This window comes from Gobio gobio, assembly GCF_949357685.1.
Source record: "Gobio gobio genome assembly, chromosome: 11".
NCBI classification, from domain to species: domain Eukaryota; kingdom Metazoa; phylum Chordata; class Actinopteri; order Cypriniformes; family Gobionidae; genus Gobio; species Gobio gobio.
The window spans coordinates 35317004-35333874 of record NC_137104.1 but is presented as its reverse complement, the minus strand read 5'-3'; the positions used below and the strand labels follow the sequence as shown (position 1 = coordinate 35333874).

Sequence of the window (16871 nt, the reverse complement as noted above, 5' to 3'; positions counted from 1 at the left end):
AAAGTTGTTAGTAGCTATTTTATCAATTCACATTTTGTTTACATTTATATCAGTAAAATAATAAGCAATGGCCTGCCATCAGTAACACTTCATTTGTTACATGTGTGTGCGATTTCCTACAGCAACGAAAGAAAGGAAGAATTGGAGACAATCATGGGATGTAATTCAGGAGATGTAGACAGAGATAAAATATAGGTCGTCTCAGTCAGGTTTTCACATTAATCTCCCAACACTAATAGTGAAGAACAAACTAGCGCTAACTCAAGCATAACGGTGCTGCTTAATGATCTAAGATAATAATTTTATCACGACGATCGTGTAAAATTTCAAATTTACATACATTTTAACAATCTTCTTCATGACTGGCAAACTGCCAAACCAAGCCACAGCATGGGGTTTCCACTCAATAGGATTATTATTGATTAGTAGTATTAATGATCTTTGTGGAGGGCTAGGGGTCTCTCATTGTTGTGCTCATTAAAACAAGAGCTCTGAGATCAAATCCCTAACCCCAATTGTCAGATCTGTGACCCCTGAGGGAAATCAGGCCAGCTGATCTTTTATGAGGCTACATTGACAGACACAGACTGGGGTGCAGGTGTGCTTCATTCTGACAGAGGCCTTTCATTGTGACATCTGCAGTCACTATGGAGACAAGTGTGGCACTGCCAAGAGAAGCACAGCAAAGAAAAACTAAATATCAGTTAAATATATCATGCATTTTCCATCACAGATCAACAATGCATACAAATAGTATTTTAAGAACAGTCTCAGTAGGGGTATTAGTAAAGTCGCTGAATACTAAAACACAATAATTACTATAGACATTAGACAATATATAGTTAACATTATACTCCTTGCATTGATACGGTGACAATATGTTTTCATCATCATATCATAACTATATTTAATGTGTTTTCAGAGTTTCAACTTGAATTTATACATCAGTAATTCAATTTAAAGTGGTAACTTTGGCATCACTTCAAATACACTTTCACTTTTTTTGTACACTTTTTTTTTAGTGCACAAAGTCTTACAGTGCACACCGCTTAAACCTAAAGTTAATTCTGTTTCATATAGTGATCATTTTTAGTTACTAATTTTTGTATGTAAATCTTCACGCAACTGTTAAGCACCTAAAAAGAGAATCATTCCTGTGGACTTGACAGACAGCTTGAATACACAACATTAGCAAAAACAATGGCTCTCCACAGCAAGCGCTAATTATGGTAGACATGGCAAGCCATTTTTACATTTATTACTATAACAAGAATGTATTTTTACTAGTCACTAGTAGGGGTGTAACGGTACTCATATTCATACCGAACCGTTTCGGAACACGCGTGTATCGAACGGTTCTAAATGCAATCTTTAACAGTTAACAGTCGGCTTATTTTAAGCGATTACGATTTAAAATGCGATTTTTTTTTTTACAAAACATTTTGTGTTTATATATTAATATGACTAATAATAATTTTTATGATTATTATTATTGCTAAATAAAATAAAAAAAATAAGAAAAATTACTATTACAATAACATTTTATTTATAAAAAAATGTAATTTAATAATATTTATATTTTACAGAAAACTTATTTTACAAAAAAATACACTGAAGAAAAACATATGGATTGTCATATACATTTATTTAGAGAGAAGTATTATTTTTCTTATTTTCTACCAAGATTTCAATTCATACTGAAGCCAGAGGGCACCCTCGAGCAGAAACTCCACATTTGCCTCAGAAGAAGTAATAGTTTTCAGGAAATCCCTTATGTGAAGCTAGCGCTGCAGGCTGAATAAAAGAAGATCGAAACGCTTTGACTGATTAAACATGAAGACAATAAACACGACTGCATAAAGATGTAACAAGGTGTATTTGAGTTCTTCAAGCCTTCTTGGGTATTTTCATTATAATAAAGCAGTACTGATTGACATAGACTTTATCACTGTATTGAATACTATAGAATAATACATTGTCTGCCTCATTCTGTGATAAGAAGCCACAAAAGCTCACAAATACTCGACTGATGATATGAAGTGAGTTAAAACAGGTTATTAAACGTATTTTGTTGGACAACAGGTTTATGAACGCTTTGCATTACTAGTTCGTGAAGATGTTTGACGCGTGTTGTGTTACGATCCAAGCTCTACTATCAACAACATTATTATCTTGATTATTGATTATTATTATTGGGATTATTAATAGTCTTATTATGAGTAGTTTGCTTGGGTTCGACCGTCTGGCTGGTAGCTGAAGCTGTGTGTTTGAGTATCTTTTTTCTGTGTTTCTTTTGTTGTTCGTTTTGTGTGTTTGTTAATTAGTTTGTTTATTTTGTTGGGGTTGGAAATCGTCCTCCCAGTTGCCTGATGCGACACCTGTGAGACGTAATAAATGATAAAAATGCTTTCTTTGGTCTTGCGTGTCCTTTTATGTTGCGTTCCCCTTTTCTAACGAGCACATTTAATACGGGGTTCGTAACAGTTGTTTTTTCAAACGCACGTTATAAGCGACTCAAACTCACAGTGCTTTCAGACGGAGCAGCGTTTACTACTGATCACAGAGCTGCTCTTCACTAACACGCTGCGCATTTATTTATTTTATTAAAATCGCAGCCTTTGCGCTTTCATTATCGCACATAAGCCAAATCGCGATTGCGGTCGATTTCGATTAATCGTTCAGCCCTAACTGAAACAAACGTATCATATTTTGTGTAATTGCTCAGTGTTTCAACCGCGGAAAGACGTCAATATTAAAACAAATATTGTAAACAATGTCACGTAGCATTACATTTACCTCAGAAGTCATTCAGTGTCCAAAGGCTGTTAGTTCACTAGATAAATTAAAGGTCCCGTTTTTCCTGTTTTTTTGAAGCTTTGATTGTGTTTACAGTGTGCAATATAACATGTGTTCATGTTTCGCGTGTAAAAAAAACAGTATTTTTCACACAATTTACTTATCTGTATACCGCTGTTTTCACTGTCCTAAAAAAGGCTTGAGGATTTCCTTATTCTATTAAAGGTCCCATGGCATGAAATTTTCATTTTATGAGGTATTTCAACATTAATATGAGTTCCCCTAGCCTGAATATTGTCCCCAAGTGGATAGAAATGTTGATCGGTGTAAACCGAGTTCTGGCTGTCTTTCTCTGCCTTTGAGAAAATGACAGGCCAGACTAGCCAATCCTGAAGTCTCCTGTTTTGACGTCCAAACAGGAACGGTTACCTCCCTTTCCTCCGCCCAGAGATTCTGGCACGCCCATGCAAAGGCTCGAGAAATCATGGCTTGTGAGCAAGTGAATGCTGGTAGTTTCTCAGTGTTTGGATGTACAAATGAAAACAGAAGTCTTTTTTCAGTTCCTTCTGATCTGTGATCAGTGATTTCTTATGTGTAGCTAATTATTTATTATTCGTGCACACACTGCGGCTTCTCTCTCTCCCGACAGAACGGTGTTTTCGTGTTTTCTATCTTGTGAGTCAGTGTTTTGTACGTCCTCGTCGTGTCTATCTGTTCTAAAATGTGCATACAGTCGTTTCTGCGCAACATCAGCAGACTCACATCTCTTTAGAGATAAACCTCACGCACGTCGAAGCTCGGGCTGCACTGACCGATCGGCCTTCAACATCCCGACCCCCAGTACTGCATCTGGCCCACAGCGGAGGCGCCTTACGCGGCACGAGATTAAGCAGAAGGGGGGTAAGCGTGAGCATATCCTGGCTAGGCAGCTTTCTCCACAATAAACTGGATTACATTCGATTACTGCTGTTGTGTCTTTGTTTGCGCTGTCTACTCAATGCGCGTCACTGACGCTTTTCATATGATTGGAACATATCTAAAAATAATGCTATAATCAACACTTACTCGTAACTCGTTCATCTCGACAGCTGTAATGGTAACTTACATTGCATGTGTTATAAAGTTGGTAGAATAATGATGAAGACGGACTCGGTGTGACTGGGACTCGTGTTTATTCAGAACTCTCAGATACAAACACAATAAACTTGCGCTGAGCTCTCTCACAAATCAGTAGTTACTATAAATAACTTTGTTAGCAATCGCTCCGTCTCTGATACATTAGTGATGTCCGGTTCGCGAACGAATCTTTCTTTTGAACCGGTTCTTTTTAGTGAACCGAATCAGTTCACCAAATCGGACTGAATCGTTCTAAAGGGTTCGCGTCTCGAGTCAGCGCTGATCCATAATTTACTAAAGTTACTAACTTTCTGACATGACTGACAGCCCCTCCGACTAGAAATAAACGAATAACCTGAAGTATATTCTAGTAACTACAACAGTTCACTGAACTGAGACGTGCTGAGAACTGATGTGAAGTGAACTCCGGTCCATCCATCTCTCTGGCAGCAGCTCGTGCCTGCTCGTGCCTGGTAGACCTCGTTAAAACCACGCCCCCTCCGCTCATTTCAAATGCAAAGATGTCAGCCAATTACAACAGTGGGCGTCTTTACTGAAGTCTCACAGCAGACACGCCTCTTGAAACAGGGCATTCAGCCACAGGGCAAACATCAGTATTGAAAAAATGCCTTTTATTTCTAAATTATGACATTTTATGATGTAAAAATCATACTAACAATATAAGTACACCTCAGGAAACATTATAAAATAGTAGAAAAATGCCATGCCATGGGACCTTTAAGTCCCTCCTTCAGAAATAAGTAACGAGTTCTGATTGTGCCAGCGGTTCCCGTGTTGTGATTCGACAGCAGATTAGCGCACGTTGCCCGGAAAGGTCACGCCTCTTACCATAACGGGGAGATGCATGTGCTCAAAGTACAGCGTCCCTGAAGGCCAAACAAAGGTGATTTGACTCCGGTATGAAAATAACAGCGTCTCGATGACATGGCGACAAACACACTCTACAAACCGCTACAAACGCAACACTTCCTCTTCTCCACGTGGGAGAGCAACAAGACCACGCCCCCTTTTTTGCGCACTCTGGTGGGCGGAGGTTAGTCAACAAACTGTTCTACTGACGTCATTAAAGCAGGATGTAGTCCAAACCGGCCGTTTCGCTGTAGGCTTTGAAAGGGAACTTCTGTTAAATAAAATATCTCGCTTGGCATTGAACTTTGAGCTTTATAATTTTACAGGTATTATTTATGCTCTAACAGCAACATTACACACTAACTAAAGTTTGAAAAATGGGATCACGAAGAACAGGACCTTTATCTCTTTCGCTAAATATATACAGCCTATATTAACTCTACTTAACCTATTTATTTAATGTATGTTTAAATAAATCTGTTATGAAAATGACAGCCACTGTGTATAAATGATTTTATTATTAGATTTAGAAGTTAATGCAAAAACTGCCTTATGTGAAGTTTACATGTTTGCATACAATGTATGAGACATTTTAAAAATAGTTCTGCACGCGCTCCTTCCTATCATGGCAGTGAATAGCAACCAGGCTAACGAATTACAAAAATATACAAATGTATCACGCAATGATACAGTGAGACGCACAACATATATGAAAAGTGTTCAGAGGCATACTATAAGGTTTTGCGAGAAAGAAACCGTATTATTCAGTCAAAATACTGAGCTCGGCTGTTACTTGCGCGTTCCTGTGTGTGTGCACTCAGAGCCGTCAGCAGGCGCCGGCGCTCATGCCTACTATAACTCGCACTGTTGTCATGGCACCCAGGATAAGCACACACACGCACTATTTTGAGAAATCAGGCTCAATAGAAACAAACGCGGCTCTCGTCTTTTCTATAACGTACTGTATATGATAAGAAATAATACTAATAATAAAACCTCCTGAAGTGAATGTTGTGTACCGGTTGTCATGACAACATTGCATGAAGCTACTGACGGTTTGGAGTGCGCACACACAGGACCACGCGCATTTGAACAACAGCAGGGGGAGTAAAAGATGGCTTTATTTTCATTTCAGGGTGAACTAACGTTATCCCTTTAACGTTACCTCGTCACAATCAGGTAAGTGATTGTAGTGTAATAAAGCCCTTGACCAAATTGCTAATTGTGGTGAACAACAACGTTACTGAAATATTTGTTTTCCCCCTTGTAGATAAATGTAGCTTTACGCAAATTGCCCACGCTAGTAGCAGTCCTAATATGACTGCTGCTAATGCTATTGCTAAACCGGTGGAGACTTGGTGTGAAACTCCATTCACCTTTGCAGCAAAGCAGGGGAAAATGCCAGCGGAGAAAGTCCCAAAACTAAAACTCATTATTGAATCAAAATAAAAATGTCCTCTGTGAAATGAGCCTGTGACATGTTTTGCCTCCACCCCTCAAAAAATCGGAATCGAGACTTGAAAATAACCGAAATTGAAAGTAAGAATCGGAATCAGAATCGTTCAAATCAAAACGATGCCCAACCTTATCGCTCACGAGAGCCAGTCTACTTTGAGTATAACTAAACGAGCCAATGCACATTGCCTGCAATGATTGCACCAGGTGCTCATGCCACGCAGCGCGGGTATAAATGAGACATAGATGTTTGCATCAAATTAGCATTTTGCTTCAGAGCCAAGTGGTTGATGGTTTGTCCTGAAATCACTCTCTACAAAGCGTGTTAACATTATAACGAGTCAAGCTCTTCGGTGGACCTCTCCTTGTCTGGTGTTGGAGTGACGGCACTGCAGCAGGGTCGATTTTCTCTCTTTCTTTTTCTATTTTGTTTTATTGAGCAAAAACAAAAGGCTGTTCTCACAACTGGTTCGGTGCACTGTTAAGAGCGCTGAAAAGCCGTTTTCACGGCTGGTAAGAGATCGCATTCTATGAGAGACAGGCTGCACTTTTCCCTGTCTGTGTCACCACGACTATTCCCCTGTGTGCTTTAGCACCGCGGAGAGCAGTTTCCCTAGAAGAGCTACACAGATAGAGCTTGTGTCTTTTTAAAGATGACATTCTATCTGTGTGTTTCTGGATGCGGTTGTTTCCTGTCCTCACTGACGGCCACGAACACTGTTTCACATGTCTGGGCATATGCATGCTGAGACGGCGTTCGTGGGTGGTTCACGTTTTCTAATGAGAACATGACCACGTCGGCACGCCGGTCGCGACTCATCTTTCTCCGGGAAGCTTGAGTCCCCTTTGTTGTTGGCCAGCCGCCGCTCGTGTGTAAAAGGGTCTGCTCGACACTCTGGGAGACCACGGAGATCAGCGAGAGTTGCCCCCGAGGAAACCCGGACGGACCTCTCGCTTCTCTGCGTGTCGTGTGCCATTGAGCTGCTGGGCTGCAGCTCCGGTTGTCACGGAAACCCAGAACTCGCTCGGCGCTCTAGGTGCGCGGTCCCCTTGCCTATTTCTCGTTGTAGCGCCCTCACTGGCAACAGAAGAGGTCTACTTTAGTGAAATAGCTGGGTTGACCTGAGGATGGGAGGACTTCTCCTTCGGGGAACCAACCCCCTAGGCCTAGGACCCCTCCCCCTCTAGCGCACTGCAAGATGTGCAGCTTCTGGATGGAATTGCTGGCCCTTCTTATGGGGAACCTAGCATTTCATTCTGGGCTCGAGCTGAGGATGAGATGTCAATCGCTGCATCGGAGAGAGGGCTGGGAATGAGGATGATGCTAGGCCAATGTAATTGTGTGTGCTTTGCTGAATCAGATTCAGAGTTAACAGCCATGCTTTCCGGGATCATTTCCATATGTGCATGGAAAACTTGGCAGTATGGCACTACTTTGGATATGGAACGCCAAAGTTTTTCCTCTCTCACTACCCTCAACAGTACCCTCCACCCTGCACTCTTAATGCACGAGGGTAATTCTGAGTTGAGGTAGAGCCGCGCATGTTGACTAACCATGATCAAAGTCACGTCGCAGGCCCTCGGCCAGACGATGTCCACCTCAGTGGTCCAGAAACGCCTCCTGGAGGTGCGAGTGGTCATCAAAATACACTTTCTCGATACTCCAATCCCATAAGGTGGCTTTTTGGGCAACACTGTTGAGAACTGGGCCCAGCAGTTCTTCGCAGTCGGTAGCAGGTTGAGGCAATCAAGAGCTTCCCCCGACGTACCATCAGAGTGCCTTGTGGGCCGCCCCTCAGTCTGCTTGTCGCCAAAGGCTTCGTCCCCTGCGAAAAAAAAAACTTTGGCACAGCCTGCTCTACTGTGTCCGTCACAGGAAGAAGACCCCACCTGTCTCTGGTGCTGTTTAAGCGGTCGGTGAAACATACCCTCTGAGACGGGCGACCTGGAGATGAGCAGGGCAGAAAATATTTTTAGACGAAATTCTGTTCTGCCGCTGGGTGTCACAACCAGTGGTACCCAAATTCTCAAAAAAGAAAAAAAAGAGCAGTTCCTCCTATCTCTGGGTCCCAAGGGGGTTTGGAGAGCTGTGGACGGTCTAACGCCGGACCACACTCATCCTCCTCCTTCGCCAGCGGTCTCACGTACCCTCTGCCCACTCGTGCACAGCACACTCACACCCCGCTGCGGGCCGCCTCCACGAGACAGCCGCCCCAGCCCAGTACCTGCATTCCACCTTGCTGCCTCACGGTGGGTACGCCGGTGGTCCCTTTGGTCCCGCTTGTACGGTCTCCCCAGTGCGTCTTGCTGGCTCATTTGTACCATCAGGCTCGGCTATGCGATTCAGTTCGCCCGAACACAGGGACCTGGTGCTCAGACACCTCAGCCAGTTGGGTCTTTGGGTCAAATGGGAAAAGAGCAAACTCGCCCCTGTGCAGAGGATCTCTTTTCTCGGTATGGAGTTGGATTCGGTCAAACGGACAGTGCGCCTCAAACATTTTCAGAGACTGAAGTGTCTGAGGTCGCTTTGGGCCATTCATGTCCCTGGTGTGCGAAACCGTGTGGCCGACGGGCTTTTTTCACGAGCTGCGCTCCCAGGGGAGTGACGACTCCACCCCCAGGTGGTCCAGCTGATTTGGAGACAGTTTGGGGCGGCACAGGTCAACCTGTTTGCCTCACCAGAAACGTCCCACTGCCGAGTGCACCGAGGGTACACTCTGCACAGATGCACTTGCGCTCAGCTGGCCCCAGGGCCTGCGCAAATATGCGTTTCCCCCAATGAGCCTACTTGCACAGGCACTGTGCAAGGTCAGGGAGGAGGAGGAGCAGGTCCTGTTGGTAGCGCCGTACTGGCCCAACCGGACCTGGTTCCCAAAACTTATGCTCCTCGCAACAGCCCCTCCTTGGCCGATTCCTCTGAGGAAGGACCTTCTGACTCAGAGACGGGGCACCCTGTGGCACCCGCGTCCAGACCTGTGGAAGCTTCATGTCTGGGCCCTGGATGGGACACGGAGGTACTAGGTGACTTACCACAGGAGGTAGTTGTGGCGGAGGGGGCGTGGTTTTGCGAAGTCTGTAGCGGGAGAGAGAGAGCGAGGAGACGAGCGGTGAGTAAATAGGTCAAGTGCAGAGAGAGAGAGAGAGAGAGAGAGAGAGAGAGAGAGAGAGAGAGAGAGAGAGAGAGAGAGAGAGATCTGGACTGGGACTGCCTGCCTGACAGAGCGTGGAAGATTCTTGAGAAACTGAAACTGAGTGCAATATTGAGTATTTTGATTGTTCTGAACGCCCTCGTGCGTGCTTTATGTTTGTAATGATTCTGAGTAATAAATTGAGTGCAGTCCCAGTCAAGCCGACCCCGTCTTCTTCCTTCCCACACCCCCACAGCCGAACCAACATTACAGTAGTTAACACCATCACTTCGGCATTAGCACCTTCTACAAGACAGGTTTATGCCCTGAAGTGAACCTGTTTGTTGAGTGGTGTTCTTCTCGCCGAGAAAACCCCCGAAGATGTTCGATCGCGTCTGTGCTTTTCTTCCTGCAGCAAGGGTTGGACCGTTGGCTGTCGCCCTCCACCCTCAAGGTCTATATGTTGCTGCGGATCTACGTAGATAGAACTCAAAGCTTCAGGACCTCAGATCAGCTCTTTGTCTGTCACGGAGGCCAGCAGAATGGAAAGGCTGTCTCCAAGCAGAGGATAGCCCACTCGATAGTGGATGCCATCACCTTGGCTTACCAAGCACAAGGTGTGCCCTGTCCGCTTGGGGTGCGAACACACTCTACTAGAAGTGTGCATCCTCCTGGGTGCTGGCACGTGGCGCCTCGCTGTCAGACATCTGTAGAGCTGCGGGCTGAGCGACATCCAACACGTTCGCTAGATTCTATAGCCTACGTGTAGAGCCGGTTTCCTCCTGTGTTCTCACTTAAAACGGTAGAAGCACTGATTGGCCCTGGCTCTTGTCGGCTTGCTGCGCTACGGCGCTTATATTCTCCAGAAGCAAACTCTGTGAGTCCTCCATCACCCTCGGTTCCGGACGTGGCGGAGCGTCTGGCATCAGGCCCCTTGCCGCTGAATCCTTAAGAATCAGTATTGGGCTGGGGTTATATGAGTGACCCTGTGGGGATCCCATATATTTTTCCACGGTCACTCCTACTGGAAGCCCGTGTCTTTCCCTTGGGAGTGCCTCCCCGTTAGTGGGACTGAGCCCCCTCTCTCTTTTGCAGGCTACGGCTCAGCGGGGTACAATGTGGGCTCAGCAGCGTTCCCTTCCACTAGGGCATACTTTCCCAGTGTTATCCAATAAGTCACTGAGCGGGTCATGCGGAACAGCTGTGATGGACTTCCCGGTGTGAGCCCCGTCTCATCAGGTAAGAGAGCTCAGGTGGCTCACACAGGGCACTGGAGGGGGGCAGAGCCCATGGCACTTTGGTAGGGATTCCTATTCGTCGGTACTCCGATGTGGATTGAATGGGAACGTCTCGGTTACGTATGTAACCCTCATTCCCTGAAGGAGGGAACGGAGACGCTATGTCCCGTCGCCATGTCCTCTGTACTCTGCTGGGGTGCCAGTCTACCTACTCGGCTGCGAAGCAAAATGCTGAATTGATGCAAACACCTGTGTCTCATTTATACCCGCGCTGCGTGGCATGAGCACCTGGTGCAATCATTGCATGCCAACGTGCATTGGCTCGTTTAGTTACACTTGAAGTAGATTGGCTCTCGCGAGCGAGATTCCTATTCGTCGGTACTCCGACGTGGCGTCTCCGTTCCCTCCTTCAGGGAATGAGGGTTACCAACGTAACCGAGACGCTCTGTTGTTTTTAATATTATAGTAATGTGCCTTTAATATTATAGTATTTAATATTATAGTAATGTGCAAGTAAGGGCTCCCTATATAGTTTACAGCATTATCTTTTAAAAACTTTTAGTTATAATTGAATTAATTTAAGGACAGACAATTTTTTCCAGTAAACCACTGTTTAATACAAATAAATAAAAAGCAATTTTGTAAAACTGCTGTACCGAACCCGTACCGAACCGTGAATTCAAAACCGAGGTACATACCGAACCGTCAGTTTTGTGTACCGTTACATCCCTAGTCACTAGTATACATTTATAGGCCTGTCACAATAACAACTTTTTGTTGGGCACTATATTGTCCCAAAAATATCTGCCAAAAACAATATTTTAAGACCATTTTATGCCACTTAATTTATAATCATAATATAACTGCATAATAATGCAAGTCTTTTTAAAAGTAACAAGTAGAGAGAAAAAAACACACTTGCAAATGCACAAACACTTGTATGGAGATTTTCCATCAACAGATTTTTTCAGTATACGAGTTCACACTATTGCTGAAAAACACAAACCCTACTTAGTAGTCAGATGTCTATATAAACAAAGGCACAGATGCCTCCTCCCTTTTCTAGAGGCGTGTTTTTCAAATGTTTAATTTTTAAATTGCTGTATGCTAATAACGCTGTCTTGCCCAAGATCCTGCAAAAGAAGCAAACGCAACGGTCAAACACGTCCGTCTAGAGCACTTTATATAGAAAACCAATGGAAAAACAGTGCAGTGGAATGCAAATGAACTAGACACTTGTGACTGCCATGCCGTGTGAAATGGCCTTAGCGTTAGCTGTGAGCATGTGTTATTTCACGCAGTCACGTTTAATTTTACACCAGAACAGTGCAGCTTGTAAACAGAGTGCATTTGGACATTCTTCCAAACTGTCTGTAGCTGTCAGGAAAACAATATAACGCCTCGAATTACGGCTTCTTTTCACCTGTTGATGTCTACTCTGTATATAAAGGAGAGGGTTACCCTTTATTTTAAGGTCTTTGTTACACTGTAATTATAAATTAAGTACTGAGTAATATTAACTATGTGTACTTTCTATAGGGTTAGGGTTAGTTGGATGTAACTATGCATCATTTATAGTTATTACTATAGTAACTACGTAACAGTAAAATAAAGTGTTACCAAGGCGAACAGATTAGATAACTGAGGCAGCGCCATCTGCAAAATGTTGGTGACATTAATTTTTATGTAAACATAATGGGCAATACATCACTTCACAAAAAATACGTTTATATATTGATTATCGCGACAGCCGACAGGCTTATTCATTTATGTATATTTTATGTACAGGTCCATAGTTTTATTATTCCAATAGTGATCTGTTTAATTACCCTAGTGATTATTACAATATTACTACAAGTGTTACATACATTCTTATTCTGTTGCTACTAGTCATCACCCCAATGGTCAACTGTATCTATTCCATGGTATTGGTAACAAACCGCAAAACTTTACTATTAAATTCTATTAGAAGCTGTGGTTAAATATTAACATTCCTTTTATTTATATTTTCAATATTGTATACCATTTCTAGGAATGAGTAGGCTACCAGCAACTATTTAGCTGGAATACAGAGTATTTCAGCGTAATACATAGTTACTAGTGTCTATTTAATTAGTACTAGTGTAACAGAGGCCAGCTAGTAGTTGCTGTGCGAGTAAACCTCACTCCTCTGATCTCAAGAGACGCTCTAGCGACTGACGCTAGAGGATGCAGCCTTTAGTCTCCTTGTTAGAGCATCCGACTCTCATGCCGGCGGACCCGCGTTCGAGTCCCACTTGGAGCGGGCGGTTCAAACAGGAGGGGTTACATTGGTGCCGTGACCCGGGTGAGAGTGAGGTTTAGGGGGGGGGAGTGTAACAGAGGCCAGCTAGTAGTTGCTGTGCGAGTAAACCTCACTCCTCTGATCTCAAGAGATGCTCTAGTGACTGATGCTAGAGGTTGCAGCCTTTAGCCTCCTTGTTAGAGCGTCCGACTCTCATGCCGGCGGACCCAGCTTCGAGACCTGCTTGGAGCGGGTCATTCGAACAGAAGGGGTTACACTAGAAATCTGGAACAGATATTAGAAACTGTTCTATGCATGTTCACTTCTGGCATAAGTACTAGTAGCCAATCTATACATTTGGGAAACAGATTTTTTTTATAATTCTTCGTAGGCTATATATTAGTAGTTACTATTGAAAACCCTAAAATGAATTACACTGCTGACAACTCTAAAATTACTAAGACTGCTGACAACAAAATAAGGTAACGTTAGTTATTTTAAGCATAAATATTAAAACAGCTTGCCACACGTACATACAGGCCTAGATATAAACACAGCGTCTGGTAACTGGGCACCCGTCGCTGAAACCTGCTTATGACTATTTATCGACTCTTAATTAAACCGAGTCAATGCTAATGTTATTAAATTTGCAGCGAGTTCGTGCAAGTGAATTAGCGCGTCACTGCATACAACCCAGCCAAATGCTCGCCGCTTGAGAGCGACTGGTTAGCGGGACAGCAGGCCGAAACCGGAGCGCTACTCACCGATGTGGTTGTCTTCGATGTGAACGATGAGCTCGCCCAGGGACTCGAAGTGCAGCCCGCATCCGCCAAACCGGCAAACGTTGGAGAAGAAGGAGGCAGCCGCGACGCCCGTCATAATGAATGTGTTGTCAGAGGTCCGTGAGCTTGCAGACCGGCGGAGGCAGAGGCTGTGCAGGATGGGGGTGATCAAATAGCCGGCAGCTCGTTGCAGCAGCAGCGGCGGCGGTGATTGCAGCTGGAGCTGTTTAGACGGCTGGCAGCCAATGGGAGGGGGATGGGGGGCAAAGCAGCATGACGGAGGAGCAAAAGAGGAGGAGGCACCGGCGAAACAAACATGCTGCTTGTTCACCTGAGCGGAGAAAGACCAGGAATGCTTGACTGAGAAGGGCCACATAAGCACCTATATTATTGGTTATTTCAGTGCATCTTTTGCTACCCAGTTGGACATGGCTCAATAGTCCCACACTGCCTGGGAATGCAGAAGCGATCCCAATTGTTCTTAATAAACTTAAAATGATCATTAGTTACACAGATATGTGGCTGTGTGACTATTCCGTGTTTATACATTAAGCAAGTTTGTACTTTTGCATATATTTTCATATGGAATTGTAATGCAGTGGTTAATTTCACACCTTTTTGTTGCAGGCAGTATATCTTAAAAAATAAGGTCCGTTTCACAGACAAGGCTTAAACCTATTCGCAGACTAAAATGTTTGTTTGAGCTGTTTTAACTTAAAGCAACCTGCACTGACGTATCTTAAAAATGGTCAGTACTATTTTTTTGTCTCAAGATGCACAACAGCAATGTTTTTTTCTAAGACATGTTTATAAAAGCTACATAAATGTCCTACTAAGGTCTACTCCGATGGCTTAAGCCCTGTCTGTGAAACCAGGCCTTATTGTAAAATAATTTTATAATTGCATTCATCATTTAATGTTTCTATATTCATAATTCCATATACAATCATTTTATAATTGTGTTAACAAAATCATATAACACATACATGTATGTTTTCTCTCTGCAGCATTAAAGGGATAGTTCACCCAAAAATGAAAATTCTGTCATCATTTACTCACCCTCAAGTTGTTCAAAACCTGTATGAGTTTCTTTCTTCTGTTGAACACAAAAGAAGATATTTTGAAGAATGTCGGTAACCAGACAGTTGATGATGGCAGCCATTGACTTAGTATTTTTTTGTCCTACTATGGGAGTCAATGGGGCCTATCAACTGTTAGGTTACCAACATTCTTTAAAATATCTTCTTTTGTGTTCAACAGAAGAAAGAAACTCATGCTGTTTGGAACAACTTGAGGGTGAGTAAATGATGACAGAATTTCCATTTTTGGGTGAACAGTCTCTAAATGCACTTTTCAAATGCAGTTTTCCATGCCACCATTTATTTTGTATTTGTGTTCATTGTAAATGTATAATTAACTTTTTTTTAGTAACTTTGGTAAATTTTTTCAGCTGTAATAAAGCATACAATTACAGCAAATTCTGTGTAACTCGCATGTTTGAATGAAATTACACAATAGCATCACGTGACTCCTCTATATTGTGTCATCATTAGACATCTAATTTAGCCTAGAAATCTAGACGCACCCTAGCGGCAGAAAATGTATTTCGCCGCGAGTGTAGTCTAGCAACTCTCGGTAGACCTGAGAGCTGGAAAAACCAAACTCTGGTCAGGCCAATCACATCGTGTATAGAGTCGGTGGGCGGGCTTAACATAATGACGGCACGTCACGGCAGAATTGTGGAGGTTCTGCGTGCTACTCCTAAACAAAGAAGCTGACGAACAGCGGTCTTTTGAATCGGCTTTGGCTGCGACTCTGGAAGACTTGGAGTTAAGCTTTTCTTTGAGAAAAGAACAAAGAACAGCACAGAAGTCATTCTTAAGAAAAGAACATATGTTCGAAGTTTTGCCTACCGGATACGGCGAAAGTCTATCAACTAACGTTAGCTCGGCTTCACCTTCTTCTTTGCTCTGGTTGTTTGTGGCGCTCACGGCGCTATCAATTGCGTGCAGAGGGAATTTGAAAGACAACCGTTTATCCTGCCCCTCGGATTGAGCCCAATGGTGAGTTTCCAGACCCAACATCTTGATGTGGGTCTGGCTTGTCAGGCTACATCTAATTGGCATTTCTTTACTGAAGAAAAATGTTGCCCTCCTTTAAAAACCCTGAAAAGACTGAGAATCTGTCAGGTGTGACACAAGCATCCATGTAAGGTGCTGTGTTCACAAAGAGCAGGAGGAATGTCCTTTTGATCAGCCTGTGACAGTGACCGTGTGCTGACCATCACTTGTTAATCATCCGTTAAATCTCCCTGTTATAAAGGTTCTCTGCCGTTGGGCTATGTAAATACCTGAGTGACTAAATGACCAAATATTTTCCACGGCACTGTTTTCAAACAAACAGACTTGCAAAAACATGTACTCATCAAATACAATATTTTCTCTTCAGCTTCATAATTTGATTAGCTCCCAAATCCGGACTCAAATTGTACATAAAAGCTCATAAATGTACAGACAACTGTTTGAGGATGTACCTTATAATGTCATATAATGCAAAGCCAGCCAGATGTTAGTAAATGCAACCATCTGCCTCACATAAGATACACATAACCAGACGATGCCCGATGCTAGAAACTGTGAGGACATTCCAGGTCAAACAATATGAATTCTGGATTTATCTAGTTCCAAATTCTTGATTGATTCAGTGTCGTTTCACTCATATGCAGTAAATCATTGAGACCTTTGAAGATCTACCTTGAGACCTTACATGTGATCACGTGAAAAATTACAAACAGACCTGCTATGCATGCATACACACACAAGCATATACTCATTCATTGTCCAACAATTTAAGAAGAATTTAAAAGAATAACCATAGCTCTGAGTCAAAAGTTTATTTTAACTTATTATTCTTGTCTGCTTTTGTTCCTCTTTTGTTAGACACTTTGGACAAAGGCATCTGCTATAAAATATTTTATTATAATGATAGTTTTGTTATTTAGCCCAAAAAAATGTAATTCTTTAAATGGTGAAACAGAAGGTGAACTTGACCCAGTTCCTTTTTACAGTGAATTATATCATGGGAGAAACAGGGATGATGTCATATGAGACTTGTGGGTGCATGCCCTCTGCTGCATTGTCTCTGTGTGTGAATGATTCATACTCAAAGATGTAGGAGTCAGCTAAGGCTGAGGCTTGATGTGACATCATCACCACTTCCTGTT

At 43.1% G+C, this 16871-nt stretch overlaps 1 protein-coding gene across 1 annotated transcript in view; it reads right to left on the bottom strand.

Annotated features, from left to right (window-relative positions):
* The window catches only part of jazf1a (JAZF zinc finger 1a), a 30212-nt gene extending 16356 nt beyond the window's left edge, over positions 1–13856 (bottom strand). The window contains exon 1 of the mRNA XM_079828821.1: positions 13631–13856. Coding sequence (XP_079684947.1) covers positions 13631–13745 — 115 coding nt within the window. The 5' untranslated portion in view covers positions 13746–13856. The remainder of the gene's footprint in view (positions 1–13630) is intronic.
* Positions 13857–16871: the final 3015 nt, after the last annotated feature.